The sequence below is a fragment of the Fundulus heteroclitus genome, chromosome 18 (assembly GCF_011125445.2).
Source record: "Fundulus heteroclitus isolate FHET01 chromosome 18, MU-UCD_Fhet_4.1, whole genome shotgun sequence".
Classification (NCBI taxonomy): domain Eukaryota; kingdom Metazoa; phylum Chordata; class Actinopteri; order Cyprinodontiformes; family Fundulidae; genus Fundulus; species Fundulus heteroclitus.
In genome coordinates, this window is record NC_046378.1 from 12,423,627 (window position 1) to 12,440,700 (window position 17,074).

The 17,074-nt window shown below is 36.7% G+C and overlaps 1 protein-coding gene across 1 annotated transcript in view; it reads left to right on the forward strand.

The window, feature by feature from the left end:
* The first annotated feature begins 1,840 nt into the window (after nucleotides 1–1,840).
* The window catches only part of zbbx (zinc finger, B-box domain containing), a 61,123-nt gene continuing 45,889 nt past the window's right edge, over nucleotides 1,841–17,074 (forward strand). The window contains exons 1-3 of the mRNA XM_036150100.1: nucleotides 1,841–1,968; nucleotides 4,776–4,889; nucleotides 5,463–5,576. Coding sequence (XP_036005993.1) covers nucleotides 4,828–4,889; nucleotides 5,463–5,576 — 176 coding nt within the window. The 5' untranslated portion in view covers nucleotides 1,841–1,968; nucleotides 4,776–4,827. The remainder of the gene's footprint in view (nucleotides 1,969–4,775; nucleotides 4,890–5,462; nucleotides 5,577–17,074) is intronic.

Genomic DNA, 17,074 nt, shown 5'->3' on the forward strand with positions numbered 1-17,074 from the left:
ATTCAAATTTAAAGAATTTTACTGTATATATATATATCATATATATATGATATATATATGATATACTTGATCCTCAGTACAGCCACCTGCTTTTCGAAGTCACCTAGTCACCTAGCTAGTTGCCTGGTTGGGTTATATAACGATATCCTACATTTTGAAGATCTCACAGAGCAGCTTTTAATTCATCATCTGAAAATGAAGAGTATGGCACAACTGTACAACCACTAAGATAAGGTCACTTAAACTGACAGTCTGGGCCAACAACACAAACAGCCAAGGTGACCGACCATGGTAACTACAGGGGCTGTTGACGTTGTGGTCTGCTTTTCATTAGCAAGATAAGAGCAGGTGGACAAAGTTAATGTTAAAGTGGATGCAGCTAAATATAGGACAATCACTAAAGAAAACCTGTTGGAGGCCGTCGGAAAAGAGACTGGGAGTTTGCTCCAGGAAAACAACAAACATTCAGCGAAACTTACATTGAGATAGTTTAGATCAAAGCATATTACTATTTTGGAGTGGCCTAGTCAGAAGTCTAGGCATAAATACAATTGACAATCTGTGGCAAGACTTGCATTTTAAAGACAACTTCCTACCTATCTGACAGAGTTTGGGCTAATTGTCAAAGAAGAACAGTCAAAGATCTCAGTCTTTAGATGTACAAAGCTGGTAGAGACATATCCCCAAAGACATAAAACCATATTTAAAACAAAAGGTGATTGTACAAAATAGGACTAACGGGCTCTGAATACAAATGCACCAGTTTTAATTTTGCCCATAACTTCACAATTATGCTCTATTTTGTGTTGGTTAAACACAAAATTCTTTGTAGTTGTAATTCATCAGAATGTGGAAAACAGTGTTTGGTAAATCACTTTGTAATAATCAATGATGACATCAGAATTGTTATTACTTTATAATGTATAAAGGGAAACAACTCACAAGATTTAATATTTTAGAATAGCAACACAGATGGTGGTGCAATGGATGGATTTTTTTTAATCAAAAATATCTGTGGAGAAAAATAAGTACATATCCAGCGTAACATCTTTACTTCTGCTACAACATTATTTATATAAAGCTTTCAACATTTTATTAGTTATATAGTTGTGGGTTGTAAAAAAAGATGGTGGTGGTGCTCTGGTATCAGCACCAGCAGCAGCTGTGTTGCTTTTCTTGAACTGTAATGCAAAGGAAGTGCTTTTCTAATAAACTGAAGAAACACAAAAAAGGTACATTTAAACTTTTCATTTTAAGAAAACAAAAGTTGCATAAGGCATAAATGCCTAAATAGTTGCCTACTCATTAGCAATTTTATGATAAAGATATAGTAATATGGTGTCCCTACAGACAATCCCTCTAATGCACATGTATATTTACAAGTCCATGGTTTTCACTTTGGTCTGTTCAAATTAATTCCTGAGCATTTATATTGGGGCTTGTGGGAAATTACTTCTTCTCTGTTCTCTTAAGGTTGTCAACGTGAAATATCTAGAGATTTTCCTTTCCATTGAGTCAAAACAACTCGAAGGAATGCTAAAATAGAAAAAATAGTGGGCTTCAAAGCTTTAGTCAGTGCCTAAATTGATCTTGATGCTGAGAGGAAGTATCATTTACAAGGAATTCCCACCACTCATGATTATTTAGGCAACAGGGAGGTAGATGCTTTTGAACTGTATGCTTATTTATCTAACAAAGGAAGTCCCATAGCAGTAAAGTTGAGGATTAGTCATCAAACGCCCGCAGGAGGGTAGAAGCTCGCATCAACGCGCACGCGGAGGGATTCAACGCGCACGCGGAGGGATTCAACGCAAATGAACTTCCGGCTGCGGTTGCCATAGTGACTACATGCCAACAGAAACGCCGTGCTTCTACGCAGCTGTTGGCCAAAATCATACTGACAACGATACGGAAAACTGACATAAAAGTAAACAACTCATTACTCGACGATTCGCTTCCGTTTTCAGGGTAAGTTTAAACTTCTCTGCGTTGCGTCAGCAAAACTCATCGCTGTGTCGCTGGGCCGAAGTTCGCCATTAGCTTCGGTTTTCATCGCTTTTAAGCTAAATAGAGGTGTGTGTTTTTTAGCGGTGGTTAGTTTGAATAAGATAGGGGGGAAAAAAGCAAACAAAAAACAAATGTTGTTCAAGAATATTGATTATGATTTAGGTGTTATTAAAGAGATAGAACACATTTGGGCTGTATCTGCTACAGATGAATACATTTTTCTTACAGGTAAATCAATACCTGTTTTTTGTTTTTTCAAGAAATAGTTAATATTTATCCTAATTCCACATTAAAGTTTCTTTGGAGGATTTAATTTATTTAATTTGATGGTAACGTTTGTTTGAAATATTTTTTTCATGTTTTCAGACAGATGTTAAAATGTTTAGCACCCTTTTTGCTAAATACTTATATTGCAGCCCACAGTGTTGTGTATGTGTTTATCTCAGTGTGTTAAAATATAATAAAAAAATATTTTAACACACTGTACCCTTGCTTTGTGCTAAGATTATTCATACATTGTTCATTGAAAGAGTAAAAGGAAATATCGTTGTAGGAAGATGTGCACCAGCAATTGTGATAACTACAACCTTGAAATGACTGTCAAGGCAAATCTATTCAATAATCTGGGGATTATAATTTGCTGATGCAGACCGTGTGGACCACTGCACACAAATGATTCCTACACATTAGCTACGAATGTTGCATTTTTGCATCAAGCCATTCTTGAACCAGAGACAACACCATAAGCATCTTACCTGAGCTAAGAAGAAAAATAACTTGACAGTAACTCAGTGGTCCTAAATCCTCTTTTTAGATGAAAGAAGCGCCTCCTAAGGGTGGCTTTAGCCCCCATTCACCACACCACACGGCCTGTTCGCAACATTGACACTTAAAAAAAATCTGCAAGAAATGGTAGGTGATAAAAAAATAAACCATAATGAATAAAGCATAAATGAAAGGAAAATATACAAATAATGTTTGTATAATTATATGCAATATTGTTTTCGATATTTTTTAAGGATAAAGTAATCCACCGGGGTAAATATCTGGATCACACATCATCTTAAACTAATAATAAAATGAGGCACAGCTCATTGGATGGATGGACACTTCAGAGACAAAACAGCTTTCAGCCAGGGTAAAATGACAGAAAGCCTTGATAAATCCGCATATCTGATATGGCGCGTCTGCGTATAGAAAGCTGAAGTGTCCTTTATCTTTCTTTTTTTTCCCCTTCCAGTGTGGTTCATGGATTGTAAATGGCTAAATTATATTTCAGTTTGACCCACTTCGTTCATGGTGGTCCGTAATATTAATAATATTAATAATATAGACTTCCTCGGCGAGAAACCTTCAAATTTCTCCTCGCCCCTCGATCAATCACTGAAAAGCAGTGTGTTCACTCAGATCTCCTCTTGATTCCACTTGGTTTTATCCCATTGTTGAGCAGGAACCCAGGCTGGCCCTGAAACCAGTGCGCAGCCAGATTGAGCTGGAGGAACTGGGGCTATAGAGGACTTAAGGGGTGCTGTTAAGCTAAAGATGAAAGACACCAGATCCAACAGTGCAGATAACCTAAGGGTCACCCTCAAAGCCAAGAGGGTGACCCTTAGGCCTCCATTACACCACAGCAGAACCACAGGCTGATCACCTCCATGCCATAATGAAATATTTCTGGTTTCTAAAAGCATGGACAGTTGTGGTATGAAAACTAAAGATGCAAAATCAATTTATCTTAATATGTTAATTCTGTATTAAAACGACTGCTATGAGCAGCATGTCTGTCAAGCAGCTGGCTGCAGGCTAGCTACCCAATCAGCCTGATAGAACTGTCAAACCAGCTAATATGGGCAACTGTGGCTTGATGGGTTGAGTAGTCATCTTGAAGGTTGTGAGTTTGATTCCAGCTTCCCCTTGTCACTTGTCGATGTGCCCCTGGGCAAGACACTTAACCCAAAGTCACCTGCCGAGCTGCGTATCGGTGTGTGAATGTGTGTGCGTTAGTGAGAGCGATTGGGTGAATGTGGTCAATACGACTGGAAAAGCGCTATATAAGTTCAGTTCATTTAAAATCAGCTTCTTGTTACTTTAAAGAGCAGAATAGGAAGAACAAATACCTTGTGTAATAAGAACTTAAAGACTAGTACCAAATGTAGCTGGTGTTTACTCTACATTTTGATGGCTGCAGGAATAATAGTAATTACATTTCGACTTCAAAACTTACATTTCGACTTGTTGAAACTCCTGCATAAATACCTCAACAGTGTGAAACTACTGTACTGATGCTCAAGGTTAATATACTGGGAGCAATTCAAACCTGTCCTTGCCTAGTTTGAAGGTCAGGTTCTTCAAGAGAGTTAACATGATCTGGAAATGATTACTCTGAAATGTAAGTTTAACATGGACAGCTGCATACATTATGTGTGCGCTGTCCTAAGATGGTCACTGGCTGTCTCTGGAAATCTCTTCAGATGTCCCCATAAACCATATTCTGATGGTGAAATGTTTTACATATAAAGGCTGTTGCTGTCACCAGCTATGTCGCTAGCAGCTTTATCTGTCTGTATAGAACCTGTATATTTGCCAGATAATTTTTTTAAAATTAACTGAAGGTTAGATCTTTCTTTTGTATTTTTTTTTTAGCTCATTTCACTCTGGGCTTATCCATTTATAGCTGTGTGCAAGCTACTCTGGAAAATACACAACTCCTTATTTTATGCCATCTCTGTATTCCTGCCGGAGTTTTTATTTATTTATCTTTTTTGCAGAAGCACAGCGCAAGACCTGGACGAAATTCTGCTGCCACTGGAAATAAAGGGCATGGACTTAAATGACTTTGTGGTTCCAAACAACAAGACCAGATCTGTCAAGCTCAATGCCAGGTAATATGAGATCAATAATGTGATTTGGGGCGTTCACTAGAAGCCCATTAGCGTCCCTTGACTACTGTGTGCTATTTATTTGCGACTCATCTGTAGGCATTCAAATTTTATCATGAGAAAGGCTTCAAGAAAATTGACTTTTGTTTGAGTTATAGCCTATAAGCTGGATTCTGCGGTTTTCAGTGCGGTATCTCTTTTAGGTGATTAAATTAATGATTGACTTTTAATGTCTGCGAAAGGTGCTATACAGATAAAAGAAAGGTGCTATCTTTCAATTTATGTGACTTTTTTTTTTCTTTGCAGTGCAAGATTCCTTTCTGTCCCTTACTGTAGTTTTTTCATCTGCCTGCATATAATTGACTTGGTTGATGCCTTGCTCTGCGGTACGCTGATCCCGTAACTAATTGATTGAAGTATTGATTTAGTCATGGGAACAGGAGTCTACTAGCGCAGAAGATGAATTGAACATATATCGATGAAAGCCTTTCTGTCCAATCTAACGGAACAAGTCGTTTGTGTGATTGATTGTTGGGACCTGATTGCATGCATTTGCATGTGTCTTTGTTGCTATAGGAACCTGCAAAAACTGCAACTGGACACCACGGCTCTTGCCAGCGAGAGCAAGGAGATGGAAGAGAAACTGGAACAGCTGAAAGAAAACATGAGTAAGGAGAAGGAGGAGAGAGGGTGAGTCTTGGTTGTACACTTCCCAAAGGAAGCTAAGGGCAGTGCTGGGAAAGCTCCAGCAAAGAGACCAAGGCAACGTTTAGATAAATCAATGCAATTTAGAAGAAAGTAGTTGTGACGTAATACTAGGCCAGTCATAGGATATGATAGTTATATTCATATCAAGGAAGTCATATTCATAATACATTTTTGGCTTAAGACATCAATAAATTTTTAGCCTGATCAAACAAAGAACATGTTTGCCAAATTTCTCGACACAATTAAACTATTAGTATAAAATAAATATTCATCGAACTTTTAGCTTGTCTGTTTGAGACCAAGAGAGGATAAATTAATTGTAACAAAGAAGCAATGACAAGCCATGACCTCCTGTTAACAAGGTTAGCATGAAGTGTAAAAAAAAAAAGTGCCATCTTCTCAGAACTCAAAGGAAATGGTCTCTAATACATGTGCACGTGGAGCATTGTGTTGAACTTAGTGACATTCAGTTTAATTGTATAAAAATCCAAACTATGTTCTTGGAACAGTCTTAGTATTTGTTTTCCAAAATTGGTATCATTTCAGAAATGTTTGTTATGGATTGCAGATTATCTATTTTATCATATCTTACTTGTATTAATTCAAAAGGGTAGTTGATTATGTGTACATGAGACTGTTGAAACTTGCTTACATCACTAAAAATATTTAACAAATAGCCTGAGTGATGTTCTGCTGAATAAGCTTTACAGTATTGCGTTTGGAATAAGCTTTACAGTATTGCATTTTTTGCATATGTAAAACCAAAAGGCTTTTATCACATTTGTACTTTGGGCTCCATATCTTAATGGTAAGAAATCTGGATAGCAAATCGCTGGTGTTATAACATGAAGTCATACAAATGCCTGGGTGGGGTGCCCTATGGACATTGTGCTGAAACCAGAGAAAGTTGGAAAAGTGTGCAGCAACCTAAAGTGAGTTGGAAACAACAAGGAAAAGACAGTGAAAAATAGACACAGACAGACAAGCACTCCAGTCGAAAGTGCAGCGACATGAGGGATTCCTCTACCTGTAAAGGTCAAGCAGAAAATCCACTTTGGAAGGAAGAGATGAGAAAAGTGAAACACCTTTTAAAAATGAGGCGGGCTAATGCCCATATAGTCAACCACTGTAAAGGTCAAAGTGGCAGAACTTCGGGTGCAGGTTTACCTCTAATTTTACTTGTCATGTTATTTCAAGCCGTTCCTCTTTTGGCTGTTATAATTGTGGTTATATTGACACAAAGAATTTTATTGGTTTGATCTAGCGGCGTTAAACATGTATATACAATATCTCACCAGTATTCTAATTAAAGATATATAGAAGAATGTAGAATGTGGAATATTTACACACAGACTGATTTCTGTTGATAATGATGATTTACTGCTCATAGCTAATGAAAACACATTTAACACATTACACATTTAAGATTAGAATATTACATCAAACCAATAAAAAATACAGAAATGTGGGCTTAACGAAAGGTATGTTTAATACCTGCTTTATGTTTATTTTCAAAAGGTACTTTTATTTGACAACCAAGCCTTTTATAAACACAGATTTCAGTTTAATGAGGTGTGCCTATATATTTAAAATGAGGTAATAGCTAGTAGATGCGTTTTTGTTTTTATCTATTTTTATTTACCTCCATTTGGTTTACACTGTGCTTTACCATAAAAAGGCTGCCCTATTTCCATAAAGCATCTTACTTTGTGAAGCAGCAACTTGTAAAGCTTGCAACTGAAGCATTTTTCAGGGTTGCGGTGGCAAAAAAAAAGAGTATTTAATGAAATCTATCTAACACTTTGGCTGAATACATGAGTTCAGTCAATCAACCTGGGCTGAACAACATGTTGAAAAGTCATGTTGAATTCGGCTGTATGAGGCATATAGCATGTGTGACACTAGTGCTGCTTTAGCAACTATTAGTGCAATTTGGTGAATAGTTAGTTAAAAATGAAGCCGAGGCCGAAGTTCAATTGAAGAAACTGAATTACTTACCTCCATCCAATCAGAGGTTCATCCGCCTCCGTCGCAAGCCAATCAGCTTTGAACCGCACCTCCATGAAGCCATCAGCGTCCTGAGTTCATCTTAAAAGAACTTCAAATCCACGTCTCAGCCTGCTACCCAGTAAAGGGCAAGCAGTGGTTGCGCAATGTCAGATTTTGAATCAGATGACCCCGATTCACCCCACCTCCATCCCCTTCTCCACCATCGTAGCCAAGCTCCATCCGGCTTTTCCACAGTGCTCCTTCAACCTCGTCCCTATCAGAGTGTGATTCCTCCCGGACTCTTACTGCATTCCCTGTCACATCTCAATCGGTCCGGCAGAAGACCGCCACGTTGAGCGTGGTTCTACCAGAGGTTTCTTTCCAAAGGGGAGTTTTTCCTCTCCATTGTCGCTTCATGCTTGCTCATCATGGACAGTTCATGCAAACCTGTATTTACCCAAGCTGCACATTTATCTTTCCGGGTCCCCGAGTGAACCAGCAGTCTATGAACTGAACCAACTTCGTCTATCTCCACTCCACCACCAGTTTCAGGCCTGGGGGGAAACATCTCTGTTCTCATACACCACATATGCTTATGCATATTAAAGTATAATTCAGCGTTAATGTTTCCTGCCGAGGTCTGAGCGCCAAAGACTTAAAATATTGTATCAATAAAATTCTCTTAATTGTCTTTTCTTTCCGTGTGAGTTTTTCAGATTGAAATGCTATATAATCAAAGTACAGATGAAGTCAACTGTGTTTGCTATGGAATAAGGATTTCTTTTTCCCAGAACAACACCAACTCACTCTGTTTTTCTATCATCGTTTCTGTCCTTCATATATGAGTGTTATGTCAAACAAAGCTTTTACCACATTTGTACTTTTGACAATTAACTTTGTAAAACAAAATTTGATAATATGTATTTTATTGTTTTGCACCTGTGACAAATTTGTTTCAGATAATCTCATGTCAATAATTTCTATATTTTTGCATATTTACCACAAAGAAATGCAGTCAGATTTTCCATGGGCTAAGTATAGACCAAAAATGTGGTTTTGTTTTTCCTTATGTAAAAATCAGTCGTGCACATAGTAAAATTATCTAAATAGTACAAAGGACACCAAAAACTGAAATAATGTTGCCCTGACTTTACACATACATTGTTTTGTTTACATTTTGTAAAGTAATAATGTGTATAAACTGCTGCTGCATCCTGGATTGGGAGTTAGATTACCTGTTATGAACATATGACTGTCTTTTAACTTGTCTTTATCTTTTCTGTTGTCTTGCAATCTCAGTCAGCTGTCCTTGCATGTTGCAAACTTTGTTGTAGCTGGCTCTTGTTGCACTAAAAAAAGTCAAACTTCCCAGCATTAATCTCCTACACAAACACAATTCTAGACATTCAACAATTTTGGAAACAATTGTAGTATAATATTTGATAGGCTGAAAAAAATATGTAAGACAGGTGTGACATTAGCAGCATGATAGCAGGAGCTTTCTTAGCTACTTTGTAATTTTTGTTTTAATATTAGATGGCTGTGAAGTGTTTAAGAAAATAAATCTCTGTTGATCACTATTGGTTATTACAATAGATCCAATGAGGATGAAGGTATGAAGTAGGGAAAAGAATGAAAGGAAATAACTTTGTGACAAAAGAGGAGTGCTGTGTAAATAACACTTATCATGTAAATAGTTATTCTTTTCAGGGTTTGGCCTTTCAGATACTAATTTATTAATAATAATCTAATGAGAAGTTCAGGTTCAGAGTTTGCACCAATACAAGTTGTGTTGAGCATTCTTCATAACAGAACAGAAAAAGAGACTTAGACTATCATGGTCAGTTATTATTAGTTGTATTAGAATATTTTTATATATACCTACTTTAAATTGTTTTGTGTTTTCCATGCAGAATTACTACTGTATCTTCTTTACACAGGCTTTACTGTAAATAGTAAATATGCTACGACTTATTCACAGTTAAACTTTTTTTCAGGTGTTGCCAACTTGCATGGCTGTTTGAGGCCCCCCTTTGTTTCTCTCTCTATCATTCTGTCTGTCTGTAAGATCACAATAAAATGTTGTCGTTGTAATGTGACAATAGGTGCACCTTTTTCATACACTCAGGCTACATAGAACATACGTCATTGATGCATTAAAGTAATCAGCATAACAATAGTCTACTCAAAAAAGTATGGCATAATCGGATTTTGAGGGATTCTCGGCAATAATAGGCACTTTGGGTTAAACATAGTAGAGCATCTTCAGTTGAGCCTTGCTTGAGCCTCAGATTTAATGAAGCTTTGTCTGGAGATCTTATGGCTTACAGAGACAAGCTCTTGTCTTACCTTCATGTACAGTATACAGTAGGTGTCCACGTTGCTCTCCTAATTGCTTCGCAGATTTTTACGTTCAGTTTAATTTTCTTTGGAAGTTATTGCTTAGTGATGTTAATAGAGAAATACAATGACTTGCCAAAGTATTCAAACTCCTTGAACTTTTCCACATATCGTCACATTATAACGACAAACATTTTATTGAAATTTTATGTGAAAGACCAACACAAAGTGGTATTCAGTTGTAAAGTAGAAAGAGAGGTATACATGATTTATTTTTATTTTTACGAATAAACTCAAAAGAGAATAGTGCAAAATTATTCATCTCCCCTGAGTCAATACTTTGTGGAACCACCTTTTGCTGCATTTACAGCTGCAAGTCTTTTAGGGAATGTGTCTACCAGCTTTGCACATCTAGTGGCTGAAATAGTTTCCCATTCTTCTTTGCAAAACAGTTCAAATTCAGTAAGATTAGATGGAGAGCGCTTGTGAACAGTAGTTTTCAGATCTTGCCAGATGTTCTCGATTTGGGTTTAGGTCTGGACTTTGGGCCATTCTAACACATGAATATGTTTTTAAACCATTCCATTGCAGCCCTGGGTTTATGTTCAGGGTCGTTGTCCTGCTGGAAGGTAACCCTTTGCCCCAGTCTCAAGTCTTTTTTGCAGACTCAAACAGGTTTTCTTCCAAGATTGCCCTGGATTTGGCTCCGTCCTAACCTGACTCTCGCTAGATGGGTGTAGTTCCGCTGAGCTCCACACGGCGTCAACATATCCATCTGGAATCACTGGCATTGAGAGGGATTTCAATACCACATAAAACGGACAAGTCAATCAGGATCGCCGGGCGGGATTTTCGTAGATGTGACGTATCGGAACAGTGACTGTTTTAATTCAGACAACAATGGCGGCTCACAGCGTGGAAGTGGTAACATTGATGCTGCTATGTCATCAGTGTTCTCCATATCTACCGAATATTTTTAAAGAACAGCAGAGAACGGCTTTGAAGGCTTTTGTTACTACAAAACAATGTTTTCACCCTTCTTCCAACCGGTTTTAGGAAAAGCTTGTAGCACGTCAACAAAGATTAAAGACAAGTGGTTTATTCAATCATATGCAAGGAAATACATCTCCAATGGAGCAATCCCAGGTGGATGTGTGGAGTTGTGTGGAGCTCGGTGGAACTACATTCATCTTGCGAGAGTCAGGTTAGCTCCATCCATTTTCTCATCAACTCTGACCATCTTCCCTGTCCCTGCTGAAGAGAAGCACCCCCAGAGCATGATGCAACCACAACTTTATTTGACAATGGCCATGGTGTGTTTATGTGCCGGATCACACAGTTCTACGAGCGGTACTTATTATTATTATTATTATTATTATTACATTACTACATTGTCATAAATTTCAACCCACTCCAGTTCAAACTGAAAACATTTAACTTTGCTCATTGCTGTTTCGGCTGACCGGACCTAGTATACGTCCATTTACCTAGAATTGCAGCATAAACAACATGGCAACGTCCGTGTAACAATATTTTATTAATATTTCTAAAAACTAAACCGCTTAAACCGTATTTTCACTGTATTGCTTTTTACATCTAAAATAGATATTTCTCAAATAAAGTACATTTTTACAACAAATCATGGATTCCTTTAAAAAGGGACTTGGGGAAACTTTAGGAAAAATTGACGAATCTACCTTTAAGCTAATTTAACCTTATTCCAATTCTTCAAGATGAACTTTGGTTCACTAACTTAGATCTTCAGTGAACTTTAAATTCCCTGAATAATTCTTATGGTGATGATTTTCAACTATTTTCATTTGTCCTTTTTTTATTTGTGTGTACAAAGTTCCTGGGTTTCTTTAATTTTGTATTTGCTTGGTAGTTTTAGGTAAAATTTACTAGCCTAGTAGAGAGGATTCGTTGATTGAAATATATTATTGATACAAGGAAACATTCTATAACGGCATTCCCCGGATGAGCTTTTATTTCTGTTAATACATTCTTATACTTGTCACTCATTTATTCCATATGTGTGCAGAGTTTGCTGTTAGAAGAATGCCAGTGGTCAAATTACTATTTCAACTGTTGTCCTAATATCAAAGCCAATTGGCCTGATATTCACCGGACAACAGCTAAAGACCGAGAGTTATTTGATTAACATTAAATAACTTTTATTGAAAATTATAAGAAATACAGACCAATAGTTTGTTCACAAGTCATCAAGAACATTAATCAACACACACAATCATAACACAAAGTGGCAGGGGTTACATAATTAATTTTGTTTATTAGAACCAAGAAAGAAGATGCATCCCCTTTAAAAGCCCATATAAAAACAATGATGTGCAGCATCAACTGGCAAGTAAGTATCTAAGTGACGTAATTTTTAAAGGAATAAAGGTCACATATTGGACATCTTGAAGAAGCTTTGGTCAGTATTTGTAGCTACATGCTGCAGATCTTTTCTGTTGTGTAGTGTGTTATCTCTTCTGCCATTATCTGTTGGGGCAGCATCAGATGCAACTGACTTGAAGCATCAGAGTCACTGACATGATGAAAGCTTGTTGAGCTTCATCAAAAAAGAAAGCCAACTCTGTTCTGTGGACTCATCTAGAACCTGTGAAGATAATTTTAAATGGAAATATTCCTCATAAAACAAAGAACATTATGGACAACCCTGAGCATCCTCTTCATCAGATTGTCATACAACAACAAAGTGTTTTCTGTGAGAAGCTTCTCCAGATCTACAGACCGCTACAGGAAATCCTTCCTGCATGCAGCCATGCACAGCACATTATAGAAACTCCAATAACATGAGTTATACCCATGCTTAATTTTCCTTTGGGATTAAGAATATGTTTTTTATTAAATGTAATAAAAAAGTAAATGCACACTATGGTGATAATGTTATTTTCTCATAATAAGTGATTAAAATGTATCCTTAATTCAAAATGTCCCTGCAAAAGTGTTGAGCACAGATTTATGTGTTGTAGCAGCTGTGGAGCTGACTGCAATTTCACATGTTACAGTTTCTGCTGTTTCCTGGTTTGAAGTCAACATTAAAGCATCTTATAAAGTTATGCTTATAAAGTTATACCTCCAGCTATTTTACACATTAGAATCTAACTTTACACATTTAGCATGGGTGTAACTGGCATTCACAAGCCTATGTCACAGGCACAGATTTTATTCTAGATTCCCAAAGGTAGTTGGGAAGCCTTCATACAGACACCAACTGAGAGTCAATACCACTATGGGTATATATGAGTGTTAAGTTAGACATAAGCCTCTCCTGACAGGAATTAAATAGGTCTGGGCCTAGTATGGGAAAGATTGTCTACCTTCCCTAAATGAAGATTCTAACTTTATTATGCAAATGTTTTGCTAGAGATGTCATCAAAATGCATAGAACTGTGATGTTTTCCTTAAATATTGTTTTTTACGAACGCAGGAGTCTGTGTACGTCAGTGATGTATGTGACTGTGTTGTAGCAATGGCAACGAGCAAAACAACAGAACTATCTCACGTCTTTCTGAGAACGTACTGAAAATTCCTTCACAAAACTAATAAAGGAAAGGTTGTCTTCCTTCCCTGAACGAAGATTATAAATAAATTGTGCAAACCTTTCGCTATAGATGTCATCAAAATGTACATAACTGCAGATATTTTGCTTAAAAATAGTTTGTTGTGAACCGGAATCTTGGAGCAACTCGGTGGCGTAGGTAGAAAATGTCACTTCCTCCCGTCTTTCTGAGACAGAACGCATTAAAATATTTGGCTAAACTATAATGAAAGACTGTCTACCTTCCCTGACCGAAGACTATTAAAATAATATACATACTTCTCAGTAGAGATGTCATGAAAATGCATGTAAACGCAGTTGTTTTGCCTAAATGTTTATGCCTAAATGTTTATAAAATTTATGCTGCATTGCAATAATATTTTACGAGGGCACCCTGCACGTCAAATAATGGCAAAAAGGTGGTATCCGGTGTGTCAACTTGTGATGGTGAGGGAACCTGACCAAGCATCAATATATGATGACTAGGGAGTGAGAATGTATTGACCAATCAGGTACAAGTGCATGCTGAATAGATGCATGTTTACATAATAAAGTGGTGCACCTGCAATTAGAAGGCAGGGCAAGGTTTTTTCTATAGTACTCTTCATAAACAAGGTAATTCAAAGTGCTTTATGGAAGAAAAAATAACAATAAAATGGTTAAAGAAATTTCTTAAATACAAGAAATACATTGGCAAAATTAAGGTAAAATGTAAGTATTACATTAAAACGTCCCAATGATATCTAAATCTAAAACAATTAAATAGGTCAAACATAGTAAAAATGTACTTCTAAACTAATCTTTGGCCTATGTGGGAAAGCTTCAGTCAAGAAAAACAATTATACAACATGGATAACAAAACCTCAACACAATCTGATTGAAAAGAAGTGTGCATATGTCACTGCATTGTCTGTAAGGAGAGACGTTGACTGTGAGAATGTCTGTTTTCGTTTGCTTCTTACTGCTGTTTTAGCCATTATTAAGAATTGTTGGTTTACTTAAACATACAAATATAAGTCTGAGTGTAGTTCGTTGCCCGTCTGTGTGGATTAAATTATCTTATTTTTATTAATGCAGTCTATACATACACCCAAATAGGCATGTACACTGGGGGGGACCCTGAGGGGACACCCTGTCATCCTGCACTGACAGGGGTGTGCCTCAACTGTCACCTCTAGCGACAGTCCAGTTGCCATGATGACGCTGGTAGGATGATTACCTGACGCCTTCCCTCAGTGTCAGCATGGCAAAGCAACAACATCAGGTTGCCGAATTCTCTCGCCATTGCATACACATACACACAGATTCAAAGGCTGACTTGCTGAGCCTTGACAGGCTGCCAGCTCAATCTTAAATAAACTTTTTCCAAAGGAAGACAAACATCACAATAGAATAAATTCCATAAATAATTCAGCAACATGAGCATGAACAACATCCCCCATCCGCTACACTTTTTACTTCACTTTTGAAAACTTTAAAAAAAACTACTGTGCAAGGTTTGGGCCAATTACTTGTATCAAGGTATACCATGGTTTGAAAATAAGTTATTGCTTCGCTTCTCTGTATTTATAAAACATAGAGCAATGTAGCTGCCCACAGACTGTCAGCTTGCTTAAATAGGACTCCCAAACTTTTCTTTCCCCTGCAAGAAAGACAAATTTGAAAATATTTGCAGCCACAAAATATGGACAGTCATTGTTTTGAAAGTAAAATATCTCTTCAGGTAAAGTTGTTTTATATCTGTAGTTGAAAAGCAACATGCAGCATTTTTATTAAACCGCCAACTAGATACTGGCTACCTGAGCAGATACCCAACTAATTATTCAGCTAATACTGGTTTGTTTGTCTTATTTTACTCTTTATAGAAAGAATTGTAAAATGGCTTAGTAGTCCACAAATTTAGCGTAGTTTAAACAAATTGATAGAGCAGTCACTAAATATTTTCATCAATGTCTATGAATCCAAATCATAACAATGAATAAATGTTGCAGATAACATTATTTTAAAGGTAAAAATCAATACAATATGCTAGACATGTTTGGGGATAATTGTTGCTTTTCCTTTTTAAATGAATGCAATTATCATTTTATACAATTGTTTTGAAATATTGTAATATCATAGTGTACTCCGAGTTGTCATACCAATTACAATTGCAATTACAAATTCACTGTCATCTGTCTTTGTGTTTTTCATGTTAGGTTTTTATGGAAAAGCTGCATGGACTTTCTTTGGGCTTTCATAGACTGAGCTACAGTCATGGACAAAATTGTTGGTACCCCCCTGTTAATTAGAGATAATCCCACAATGGTCACTTGAAGAAAATGACAAAAGTAATAATAAATACAAATTTACTGAAAATAGACTAATAAAAACCAGAATTATTATATAACACAAACTAATGAAACAGGCATGGACAAAGATTATGGTACCCCTAGAAAAGATTCAAAATAATTTGACCATAGGGACATGTTAAACTGAGGTGTGTCCTTGTAATTAGTATTTCAGATGTCTTCAAGCTTGTAACCAGCCAGTCTGTCTATTAAGGGTTACAAATAGTCATTGTGCTGTTTGGTGACATGGTGTGTATCATACTGAACATGGATCGCAGAAAGCGAAGCAGAGAGTTGTCTCAGGAGATTAGAAGTAAAGTTATAGACAAGTATGTTAAAGGTAAAGGCTATAAGACCATCTTCAAGTAGTTTCATGTTCCTTTGATTATAGGTGCTCATATTATTAAGAAAATGAAGGTCCACTGGACTGTAGCCAACATCCCTGGATGGGGTTGCAGGAAGAAAATGGATGACTAATTGAAGAGAAAGATTATATAAATGGTAACCAAAGAGTCCAGAACAAACTCACGTGAAGTTCAAGGCATGATAGAGATGCTAGGAATCTCCAGTAGGCATGCAGTCTAAGACCAAAGTGCTCTGTTTGGACCGTGGAACAATCAGATCTCTGATGTATATACGCTTTATATGTGAGAAGGATAACTTTAAATTCTATTGATTTAACAGGAAACCAATAAAGGGAAGCTGAAATAGGAGAAATGTGATTTTTTTTTAACATCTACCTTAACATCTACTGGAGACATATCCATTTATCATTTAGGATTGACAAATCATATCTAAAATGGGGACATTGAGCAAGAGAATACTTCCTTAAATAATTTGGTTGGGATTAGGTCTAACATACAAGTAGAAGGTTTAGATGAAACAAGTTTTAAGATGACTTCGAAAGCTCAGCCAGATATAAATGGTCTAAACACAGATCAGGTTCTAAAGATGCCTCCAGTACTGTCTCACTCACTGAAGCAGCACTGGAGTTAGAGAACAGTAGAAGCATACTTCTACTGCTCATTATAAATAATACATAATTTCTACATAATAAATGTAGAAAATATTTTAGGTTGTGTTCCCAGGAAGTGTTTTTACCAGTTGATGTATGATAGAAATCTTTTATGTTTCTCCTGTAAAATAGAAGCTGCAACTTCTAATAATGACTTTAATTATAAAGTACTTAGAGCAGATTTCTAGATCCTTTTACACCCCTGTTTACGTATTAGTCCAACTGTTCCACAAATTATGTA